Genomic DNA, 12,445 nt, shown 5'->3' on the forward strand with positions numbered 1-12,445 from the left:
ATTGATTAGTTGTGCATTCTCTTTCTAAATTACGTATAATTTCTCTGATGTTTTATTTCTGAGAATGCATTATTTTATACTTGCATAGCGATGTTCCTAATTTATGAGAAATAACCTAGGTTGTGAATTAAAAACATTCCATCTTCTAAAGAAACACTCAAATTGCAGATGTGAAACAAGTCATTTCACTAGCAATGTTCTTAAGTAGAAAAACAACATCTAGGGAAGGTTAGGTAATGAGTCAGTTGAGGTTGTGGTTCTGTTGATTAATGGCAAGCAATTGAAGGGGGGCTGTGAATAACATGGACTGAACATGAGCAAGACTGGCACTAAGGACAAAGTCGGATCACTGAGATGTGGGCAGTTAGTTGAGCTCTGACAAAATAGGAAAAAGAGCAGCTTGAACTGACTTCAACCCCAAAAGCAGCATATTATTCTTACAGAGTGCCTTCTCTGTGGTTCTTGTCCATGTCCTGCCTTCTCTGATTACTCCTGTGTTATGGAGGAAAATTAAATGAGAAGTTAAATTAGAGCTGGGAGACATAATCACTGCATGTTCACACAGGATGATGTTCTGACTGTAATTCGCCGTGTGGATGAAAACTGGGCTGAAGGAATGCTGGCTGACAAGATAGGAATATTTCCAATTTCATATGTTGAGGTGAGTAAAGCTGGGTCCTCAGTAAGGCTGTGCCTACTGTATGTTTAATTTTCTGAAAGGAAAAATAATCAGTACTGGTGATGATTGTAAAATAACCTGAGATATAAATAATCTTAGACCTAAAATACTCTTTGGGAGTTAATGGCTTCAGCAGTTGAACCAGTGATTTTCATTTAGCTATTTGATACCTCTTTTCATTGAATGGAATTGAAATGAGTATAATTGGAGGCAGTCACTATGTTTTCTTGTTAATACTGGAGTCATGCAGTCAATCCAAAGCACACTTAGCCACAAAGTCAGCAAGTCAGAGAAACAGTTAGCTTTGCACTGTCCCTAATATCCACCGCTCAAAACCAAGTTATCATAACTAGGACGTCAAAGGATATTGTTGTTAAACAGGTAAAGGATCAGCTTTTTCATCAACAGAGCATATATATAACCTTCTCCATCTTCCTGCATATGTCATATGTTACAACAATTTACAGTAAGAGGTAGCAGTTGAGAAAATTTCCCCAACCTTTTAAATTTTCGGATGCTAGAGCTGTATATTTTATATAGAAAGACATCGGTGATTAGGAACAGTGTGTACAGCCACAATGATTATTCAAATTTGCATTACAGAAAGATACAAAGGTTTGGAATAGTATTTGTCCTTTTCTGATAGGTATGCTGTGAATACTTGGTATGATACACTTCCCTGCACCGACAGTATTTGATTTAAAAAATTGAAACAGAATGATGAAAGAAAAAAGTATTTTCACATTATGTCTGGGATGAGAAATATGTACTTCAGGTCACAGAAGAAATGTGTAACCATACTAAGAATCAAGTCAGGTTTTATTAATTTCATTTCTGAATCCTATAATGAGATGGGAACTTCAAAAAACATTACTGCTTTCAACCAAAATAGAATTTATTATTTTTAAAAGGGAAAAGGTATATTTATTTTAGTAGCTTCATGTAAGGATCTGTATATCTGGGGGATAGAAAATTTCACATGACTGTAAAAATAAGAAGACCAAGAAAGTTTCAACTTGCTTACTACAATTTTGGCTTCAGTTTAAGACATTTTAAAAAGCCAATTTAACAATTTCTTGCCCTTGGGTATTCTTTCCTAGCTTCTTGCAATTAACTGCCCCTTCAATTCAGCCAGTAAAGCTTCTTGTAGTGTTTTTTCAAACTAAATTACTTAGACTTGTTAGAAAAAGCCCTTTCCTAAGGCTGCCACTTGAGCTATTTAGCTAACAACTACATTCCTATCTCTACAAAAGTTGCAAAAAGGAGATACGGCCTTGAAAAAAAAAAAAGTAAAAATGAAAGTTACAAAATATATTTCTGTTAATGTTTTTAGACTGATTTCATCAACTAAAAAAAATGTATTTTCAATAAACCCTTTTAGAACAGGCACCAACACTTAAGTATACATTCTCAAATCCCCACTAAAGTAGAATGGAAAGTTTAGAATGATGAATTATATCCTAAGAGTTACTTCAAATCAAATAGATGGGGTTTTTTCAGTATATACTAAACCGAAATGCATGCTGTAGCAGAGGGCAGTGAGATGTGCAGTAAAGTATGGGTTTGAATTTTGAAGTGCCTGGTTTCTGTACATAACTATTGTTCTGGAAAATATACAGACAACTGATAGAAACAAGTATAGCAAACCATTCTTATTTATTTTATGAAAGACAATGAAGATGAAAAGTAATTAATATTTTTGAAAGATTTTTTTATGGTAGTTTTCATTGCATTTCCCAATCCTGTAATCATTGCCTATTTTTGGGGAATTTTATCATGTTATAATGACAAAAATACCTTTTATGTGTATGCTAATCCACATCCTTTTATTTAAACATGTGAATTAGTAGCTCCTAGAGATTTCTTAATAGAGATTATCTGAAGTCATTAACTATAAAATGGGCATCGTCTGTGATGTTTATTCTGTAGTACAGGTGTAATAATTGAGATATTTCTTGTACAGTGAGTATAAGTCCATGAAAATCTCTGATTATATTTGAGGACAAATTTTGCCCTATTATGATTCAATGTTCACTACTCTGATCCTTTCTTTTCAAACTTTCCCATATTAAATTTGTGGTAATAATAAAAGTGAGACTAAACACATTTTGAGAGAAATTTTAAGAGTGATTCTATTAAATCAAGTTAACACTTACAGTTATCTCTGTTCGAAAACCAAAAAATATTCATAACTAAAGAGATATTATTAGATTTTTTTTCTGAAAAATTGCAGTTCTGGGTACAATATACATTTCTTAGACCTCAAGTTGGATGTTTTGACCTAGTTTAACACTTAATAAACAAATACAAATGCCCATAATAGAACAAAAGTCAGTGAAAATAAATTGCTCTTCAGACAAATTGTCAGTAGAAAATAATGTCAGCTTTTGTTTACTTTTGTGTGAGTAAAGAACACCAGAATTGATTTTTAATATAAGTGTAGCAAAGCACAACTCTTAGAGACCTTGCAGTAGGGGTAATTCCTGCAGGCATCTGCAGGCAGAAGAAAGATGTGTGCTGACCTCAGCCCTGCTGCAGCACCAAGACGTGGCTCAGCCAGCTGCCTCTGTCCTGCCCTGCTTGGAAAGTTCTTCAGTTTCCTGGAGTTTGGTGGGAAAGGGAATTGGATTTCAGGCTTCCTGTTACAGCAAAGATGTTGGTGAATTGGAAAAAAAGAAAAAAAGTGAATGTCAAGATTGAAGTAAAGAAGCCTCAATGAAAATATGTCTGTTAAGGAAAACAACTGATGTGGGAGCTGTGGGGCTAGGTACATAGGTATTTGTTTCACAAAGGAATGCTAGTTTGAAACACTTCATAGTGTGACTTGGGTTCAGTCCCGTGGTGACCTTGAATATCTGCTAGCCATTTCATTGGAGAATGCATGCAGGTTCTTAATTTCTCTTCTCAAGGAAGAGAAGTAAACTGCACTCTGCAAAATATTCTGCAGCTATTGGTGTCCCCGAGTTACTTCAAAGAGGAGGCCAGTAATCAGTTCTCTTCCATTTTCAGATTCATGCAACTGTTTGCTTGCTTCTCTGCATAAAAAAGCACATTATGCTGCTTTTATTTGAATTTGTCTTGAATTGATCCCATGGGCAAGTGTTAACTTTTCCCTAATAGGTTATTCACTGTGTAGAGTAATCAGATTCTGCAGGCATTGATAGCTCCTGAAAGTAAACAAATATGATTAGGTGTAACAGGTACCTTGGGGTGCTGTTAGCAAAGTGGCTTTTGGTTTTCTTTTTCATTCCTCTGTGATCCCTTAACTTCTCTGATTAGGTAGTTCTTTGCAAAAAAAGTTGTAGATTACATGAGAATAGAAACAGTTACAGCCATTCTATCAACAGTATGGAATACTTAAATTCTCAGGAAGGACGTGAAGAATTTCAATCTGACTTTAAAAAAAATAAAATGTGCAAAATAGATAAAATTATTAGACTTTGAAGAGCCTGCATGTTTGCTATGATGACAAATAAGACCCTGGCAAGCTGAACAGCAGAGTAGACGTTTTTTGGTCTTATTTTCTACTTGTTTCATATCCGTCAGCCTGAATGATTTGTAATGAAATAATGTTTTCACTGGTCTGTTTAAAGTATGTTTGATTTAAATTTAAAATTCAACAATCATCTAAATAATGGGGTTCATTGGAGAAAATGCTATATTTATATCTTCTGTTATACACAAGTAATACAACTTTATTGTGGTCCATATGATCCATCTTGAGTAATAGCAGGAGGGAAAATCTAGCATCCACCTTTTTTGTAGGATTGTTTACTGTTCTGACATTGTCTTCTGTCCTTCCTTCTTACAAGAAAGATGGAGAGGGACTTTTTACAAGAGTATATAGTGACAGGCCATGGGGGGATGAACTCAACTGGAAGAAGTTAGGTTATGATTAGATATTAGGAAGAAATACTTTACTGTGAGGGTGGTGAGGCACTGAAACAGAGTGCCCAGGGAGGTTGTGGATGCTCCATCCCTGGAAGTGTTCAAGACCAGGTTGGATGGGACTCTGAACAACCTGGTCTAGTGGGACATGTCCCTGTCCATGGCAGATGGGTTGGAACTTGATGACCTTGAAGGTCCCTTCCAACCTAAATGATTATGATTCTGTGATTCCAGTCCTCTTCAGTTGCATTCTAAACAATAAGAACACTTAGGAAAAGAGTCTATGTTCTTGAATTAATATCCTTTTTCAAAGCCCCCATTATGTTTTTCCTCCACTGCATATGTTCCATGTAGTTCTTCCTCTTCTGTAGAAGATTTTTATGTCAACTCCTCTTTGTTCCAGTAGTTCCGGTTTTGAACTTCATCCTTTTTTTTCTATACATATATGAAATTTCCTTCCAGATGACATCTTTCAAATATCACTTGCCAACCTCTTCTATATTAATTTTTTTTCTTTTACCCTACCTTATATATCTATAGATATATACTTGTGTTAAGAATATAAGCTGGTCATCTGTGGGAGCTGCATTTAAATCAGTGTTGATGCTATCATGATTAATGGTTTGTTGTTTGTCTAGTAAAGTTTTGATGGGGTAAAATACAACTTTAAAACTCTTCATAAGCATAGTAGGTATTTCAAGACTTGCAGGGAAATGGTAAAATAAATAGAAGAAATAATATGCTGAAGAGCAGAAATAGAAATTCCACAGTGACTAATTTAATTCTTTCATCCTGATGTTCTTCAGAAAAGATCTTTCCTTTCTTCATAATCACCTACACTTTTCAAGTAACAGTATTCATATTTAATGGTACATGTTCATAAAACTGGTGCTGGTGTTATTTCAGCTCATGATTACATGAGAGTTCTGACATTATTATTTCTAATAGTGCTAAGATTTCATGAAAATAATGGGGTTTGAAAAATGTAGAGGGTTTGTTTGTTGGTTTCCTCTCCTCCTCCCCATTATATAGCTTACATTTCATTGTAAGAAGAAAATGTGTGGGATTCCTCATTTCTTCATTGGAAAGGAAGGATTTGTTTGCATTTAATGTAGTATTGTTGTTACAAATTAGCAGATAGAAAATCTCATTGTGAACAAAAATTCTTTAGCTAAGCTTAAAAAAAAGAGGGAAAATGGCACAGAGACAGTGCCTCTACATTAGAAAATTCAGAAGCTGAGAAGGTATTTCCACAAAATTGCCTGTATATGTTTCTTTTCTCCTTCTGCCATCTTATGCCTGTATAGGTGCCTGTTGCCAGGCAGTATAGATATAGCTGGGTATTTAGTCTGTCCTACTGTGTTCTTAAACCTGCATTGAGGAAGCCTGTGTTTTCATTGCTGGTGGTGTTAAAAATGTGCACAAGTACCAAAAAAATGGCTGAAAATGACAGAAACATCCAAGAAGTTTTGTAAGAGAGATTTTTCTTTAAGGTCAAAGAGGACCAGTGTGTTTTAGTCTGATTTTTAAATTATACAGGCAGTGGTTATTGCTGAATTAATCCATGTCTGGACAATGGCATTGCGTCCTTTATTGATGGAATTTTACCTCTGATGGTAAAATTTCATACAAGCCCAACAGTAAGTGTGTTGAGTTTGTAGAGAATGATTTGTCACTCTCTACTGACAGATTTGTAGACTAGAGTATGCCAGAGTTTTAGGTTGCATGGTTGAGATTATTTTATGAAAAAAAGAGGTGGGTTTTTTACGTTCAGGTAACTTTTATAAATAAAATAATACTAACATGTTACTGGTTTTTGTAGTTTAACACAGCAGCCAAACAGCTGATAGAATTGGACAAGCCCTCAGGTTCTGCTGTTGACTCTGGTGAAGGTACCTCTGGGGCAGCCCACAACAATTCAACCCAAAAGCACACCGACACTAAGAAAAACACCAAAAAACGACACTCTTTTACCTCCCTCACCATGTCCAACAAGGCTTCTCAGTCTTCTCAGAATCGCCACTCCATGGAAATCAGTCCTCCTGTCCTCATCAGCTCCAGCAACCCAACGGCAGCAGCCCGCATAAGTGAGCTGACGGGACTGTCCTGTAGCGCTCCCTCTCAGGTAATTCACATGGCATCAGCTGTAGCTATAAAGGCTTCTGATCTTGTCAGACTACTTATGTCAAGGTATTAATTATGTCTAATTAATAATAAATATACACTTTGACAAAACTTATCTTCCAACATGAGTAAATATAATATAGAAAAAATATGAATATAAGAAAATAAGAGAAAATATATATTTAAGGAAAATATTTTCTAACTTTTCTTATATGATAGCAAATAATTTTGGTGTTGTAGACTAGTTTTTTTTTTTTCAGTTATTATGTGCCACAAAGATTTTTATTAAACTGTGGAAACTAGAAACTGGAGTAATTTAATTTCTTGATTTTTCTAAATTGAATATAATAATGAATATTAATAAAGTGCATGCTATAAAAGTAAAATATTCAACTCAAAGATTATACAAATTCCAGAAATATAGCATATTAATCTGGTTGTGGTAAGTAGAAATATTTATCTGACTTTATTTATTTCTTCAGCAGTTTGTAAAAAATTGGCTGTTTCATATAGTGATTACACTTTGGGAAGAGAGCAATGGAGCCCAAGAGGTATATTGGTGATTTTTTACCTGAGCACATAAATGTGCTTTATTTGCACATCTTCAAAATCTGGCAGTTAAAAGTGTGTTTTACATAGCTGGTTCAGTGTAAATCCAAAGATTGAGAAATGTCAGCAAAAAAAAGGTGAACAACATGATCCAACACTGTTTATGTGAGCATCTAACTAAAACTAGGTTAAGAGGTTAAGGTTACAAAGAGTAGAATACTGGTGGTTTTGACCATGAAGCTTACAGCTCTGTCAAAACTAGCTGTTGCTAAACTACACAGAACTGACCCTTTTTTCTCTCTTCCAGGTTCATATTGGCACTACAGGGCTGATTGTGACTCCACCCCCCAGCAGCCCAGTCACAACAGGGCCTTCCTTCACCTTCCCCTCGGAAATTACCTACCAAGCTGCTCTTGGTGTAAGTACTGCTTAAGAAAACTCAGTCTTCCCATTTTTCGTTTGTCTTGTACAGTATTTTTTTTCTTAAGTTCCAATATACTGATTTGAAATGATGGTTCTATGGGAATTGTGTCTATGTGATAAATAATGGTTTAAATTTAACTATAGCAAAAGCCCTGTTGTTCGTCTCAGATTCAGTCAAAGAGAGAAATGGAGAGTTTCTAACCAGGCAGAAGCCTGAGAAAGTGCTAGAGAAGAATGTAAATAAGGTTCTTTATCTCTCTTGTTCTTATAGTTAAGTTCTACCACTGTGAGTCATGCACTGTGCACCAATGGGTGAGATGTTTTCACTTCAGGACCAATAGAGTTAGTCTTACACAAAGCTCTGTATAAAGAGCGATGCATTTTAAAATAAATCAGAATTCTATTCACAGCCTTCTGAAGTGAAGTCATTTCATTCCCCTCCTGCCTCAACAGCATCCCTTATTGCTAAAATGTTTACATCTTGTCATGTATATCCATTTCTCCAGCTTTCCTTTGTAATTTATCCTTAGTAAACATGAGAAGCACACTTTCTTCCAGAACAGTCTTTCTTTTAAGCATGAGTAGAGAGATTATGCTGGGGGGGAAGTTTGGGAAAGCAAGCAGGTTCACACAAAAAACATCAACTTGGGACCACAGCTGCCAGGTGTTTGTCTTACTTGAGATTTTCAAGATTATCTGAAATAACTTCAAAAGTCTGCCGCCTCGTCATTAAGTAAGGTGGTTTCAGTTGCATGTACACCTGTGGCAGATGAAGAACATGTCTAGCATTTTGAAGTTAGGTTCTTGGGGATCAATAGGAAGACATGTAGTAAATGGCCATCTTTTAAAGGAAGAAATGCATTGCAATGTTGTTATATTTGAACAAATAACATGACATTTCCTTCAAAAGGTATCGTATTTAATTTTAAAACCTGCTGGAATTCCTTAGTTTCCTATGCTTACGTTAGAAAAACTGTGGAATGCCATATATCATACTGTACTCATCAGAGCCTTAATGAAATAAGGATTGTGGATACCAGTTTTCAGAGATCTTTAAGGGATCTTAATGTGACTTTATTTAAAGTTCTTGAAATTAATTTTGTTCAGTCTAGAATTGTGCCCTTCATTTTTAAGGGGTGGGGCACAGTTGAATAATAGATCTTCACTTCATAAAACCAAACAAACAAGCCAAACAAAAAACCCAGAGACTTGATCGTGTTTAGGTGTCTGTCCTTGAAGTCTTTAAACCAAATAAAATATGATGAATAGCCCTGCTGCTAAGTAGGTGTAGTTTTGTCTTCAACTTTTGGCATTTGTATAATTTTACACATTTGTCTGCAAAATGTAAGACACAATTGTCTGTCTTCTGGTATGAACTTTCTGTTTACGAAAATGCTTCTGTGTGGCTTGGTTGCTTTTTGACAGATTTCTTTGTAAATCTTAAGTTACAGTTTTCAGTCCTTTAAATTATGGTGCTGTTGTTTTCTGAATTATCTCCAGTACTTCCTTTTGGCATGGTACATACATGGTGGCACATGCCAGAAGTGGGTGCAATACTGCACAGTCTTTTTCAGTGAAGGAGATATTGATAGTATAATCCATTTACCTTTTTAGCCTGGTTCTTATATCTTGAATATTTGCCTGAATGTAGCATAAAGTTTATATTTAGCTAAATATCAAGCCTGATGTCGCAAATTTTCATCATCTGGTGAACTAGTAACTGCTCTCACTGAAGTAAATGTATTTCACATTCTTTGCTCTTGAGACAGGTGACTTTATTATTGACAGTTCTATGTACCATGTGCTTTTGCCCTGCCTTACTGAGTAAGGCAGATTGAGCTGTAGCTATGCTTTGTCTTACTGTGGTTAAATTGTTGACTCCTTCAATCTGTGGATTATCTGTGTAATCCTCCTGTTAAATGAATGCTAATCTGGAAACAGTTAATAACCTCATTATATTTAGATTCATATTTTAATGTCATGGAGCAGATGAGTTTAGAAAGGCCTCTTGAAGTTGTCTAGTGTAACTTCCCCTGCTCAAGCAAGGCCACCTAGAGCCAGTTCCTCAGGACAGTGTCCAAATAGCTTTTGAATGTGAAGTTTCCAAGGATGGAGACTTCACAACCTCTCTGGGCAACGTGTGTACATTGTGGACTGTTGTTTAAGTTTGTGTCCACCAGGAAGGACCCTCGGGTCTTTTTTTGCCTATAATCTTATACTAGAAACAATTAGCTGCTTATATACTAATCCATTTAGTCTTTTATTCTTCTTTCATCATATCCTTCAGAAAATACCTGTGAGAACTGAGCAAACAGAATCACCCTAGGTGCTGTTTAGCAGAATTCAAGCCCAGCTAACATATATACTGCAAACATTGAATAATTGATTTGATTTATGAGATACTCAAGTTTTGGAGAGGATTGAGCAGACAGCATTCAATGCATCATTTCAGAAGTTCTGTCAGAAGCTGCTTTTTTCTTTTGCTCTCAATAACAAACACTTCTGTTTGTTATTAAGAGTCAGGAGTTCTTTATTTGATGCCAACATGGAAAAATACTTTAGTTTGGTGGTGGTACAAAGTCACTAAACCACCTCGGGTGCTTTATTTGCTTAAGCTTGTTCAAAGGCGATCTCACCATGGGCATTCACAGGAATTAAATTGCAGTGCTAAATGCAGCATGGAGAGAAACTCCTGCCATTGATTGTCCCGTATCTTGGGGTGCTACTTTCTCTTTGTGATAACCATGTTCCTGCTTATTTTTCCAATTAGGCATATAATTCCCATTGGTAACATGAATTATTCTCTGCCACCCTCTTTAAAAGTCAATAGCCTTCTGTACATCATGTTCTATTTCTTCTTGACTTGTTTTCAGCATGACTAAAATGCAGGCTGGCAGCTCAGGTTAGAGTCAGGTTATTCCTGTGTTCTTTTATGATAGATAATATTAGATGATAATGCAGTTTGTAAAGTCACAGACTGTGGGGTATGTCTTTTACTTACACTTCTCCTCTTGCTTCATCAGCTCTTGTTTTCATTTTAGAAATGTGCAAAATAGTTCTGACCAGTCAAGAGAGAAATTGATGTTCTTGTTTCTCTAGATGTTTTCCTTCTGGAAATACCCTTCCTGACATTCTGAGTGTTAATTCTAAGTTGTGGAACAATTGTTATTTTATGTTTAATACATTAGAAGGGGTTGGCTTGAGTCCTTTTGCTCTTGTATTTTTTTGCTTTTGTAAGTAGAAATTCCTGTATTTCTTTAAGTTTCTCCCTTTAGTTTTTTTCTTAATTTCTGAATATTTAGCAGCTGAGAAGGAAATTGTATGGGAACAGGATGAGTTTTCTTTAGGATGAAGGTACTTTGTTTGATGTTCTTCCTATCAGTCGTTTTGGTGTTTATAACACCATTGAAAATAATAGTTCTTTGAAAGCAAGGTGTTTATACTTCTTTTATATAATGCTAAACTCAGATTAAGGGAGAAAAAAGAAATCTGAGAGGATGAGCATGATTACCCATCACGGAAGAAGAGAATAGTATATTCCTTTAAAATAATTCTGAATTTGTGCATCTTTGCTACATTTATCTGTCCTCAATCTCAAAGCAAGGAAAAGTTAGTGTCTTCTCTTATCTCCTGTAAGAAAGATGGCATTTTTATTATCAGCAGGAGATAATTTTGAGCTGTCTTGTTGTCTAACAAGTTTCTCTAAAACAGTTGGGATTGTTTCCTAGCCCAAGGGAGTCTGTGACTCTTTTATCTGTATACCTGTATAGGATTGTATTTTAGTTTTTTAGGTTGCTCTAGTTGTTCAAAAATGCCAATTGTATTAATTTTATTTTGTCCATAATAATGTCTTGTAGATGCTCTTTGGTACCCAATATTGTATGAAGTAAACAATTTACAAAGTTTCAGCCAAAATTGACACAAATAAGCTTTAGGAATGAGAGTATTCTTGTCAAGTGACCATATATGCTCTCTACTGCTTCTATCATTTAAACAAATTTTAATTTTCCCTCAGAAAACTTGTGATAATTTATTTCAAAGTTTTATTTTGCATCAGCAGTTCTTCAGACAACAGCATTAATTCTTGGCTTGTGTTTTGAGGTTTTATTCTTTGAAATTGAAGAAGCTATGAACTGAGACAGACTTCTCACAGCCAAAGCTTTTGGCTGTGATATTATCTCTTGCACTGTTCTTTGGGACTTCCAACCACAGCTTTATCCTTAATTAGGGCATTAATTGGTCTGCTTATCTTGGCCACTGGCATTTTTGAAATTTGTAGGTGTTTAGTATATTTAAAGTTCTTTGCAAAATATAAATAACAGATGTCAAGTTCAGTAGCTGTTGGGTGAAAATATGCACGTACAATTATGAAAGGCTCATTCACTTGGAAGGAAATTCTTGGATGTAATTTATAATGTAGTTATCTAATGAAGGAGATTGCCATAGATTTTACTAGAAAATCATCTTAAAGTATGTGATTTGAACCATGATATGGGAAAAACAAACGAAATGTGCCACAGCAAAGTTAGAATTACAGCAGCAGCAGAAAAACAATCTAACAACAAGAGATAACTTATTTTCCTTTCAGTCTGCCTTTACGGTCTCTTGAGAATTGAAAAGTGTTTTGGATTGCCGTCAATCTAGATGTCCATACTGCTGCTTCTACAGATTGGAAATGTTGACTTTGAAATGGTGTCTTGGTGTGTGCATTTAGCTAGCAGAAAGAGTTGGTCTATATTTGGATGATTTGCATTCACTTATGTGCTGAAGGTTTCAAAAATG

The 12,445-nt window shown here is 35.3% G+C and overlaps 1 protein-coding gene across 4 annotated transcripts in view; it reads left to right on the forward strand.

Moving 5' to 3' along the window:
• Positions 1 to 12,445, forward strand: part of SH3RF1 (SH3 domain containing ring finger 1) — an 85,597-nt gene that overhangs the window by 51,351 nt on the left and 21,801 nt on the right. For all 4 annotated transcript variants that reach the window (XM_021555577.3, XM_085577992.1, XM_021555560.4 and 1 more), the window contains exons 4-6: positions 566 to 661; positions 6,390 to 6,692; positions 7,548 to 7,658. In XM_021555577.3, the coding sequence (XP_021411252.3) occupies positions 566 to 661; positions 6,390 to 6,692; positions 7,548 to 7,658 (510 nt within the window). The remainder of the gene's footprint in view (positions 1 to 565; positions 662 to 6,389; positions 6,693 to 7,547; positions 7,659 to 12,445) is intronic.

The sequence above is a fragment of the Lonchura striata genome, chromosome 4 (genome assembly GCF_050655825.1).
Source record: "Lonchura striata isolate lonStrDom1 chromosome 4, ASM5065582v1, whole genome shotgun sequence".
In the NCBI taxonomy this organism is placed as follows: domain Eukaryota; kingdom Metazoa; phylum Chordata; class Aves; order Passeriformes; family Estrildidae; genus Lonchura; species Lonchura striata.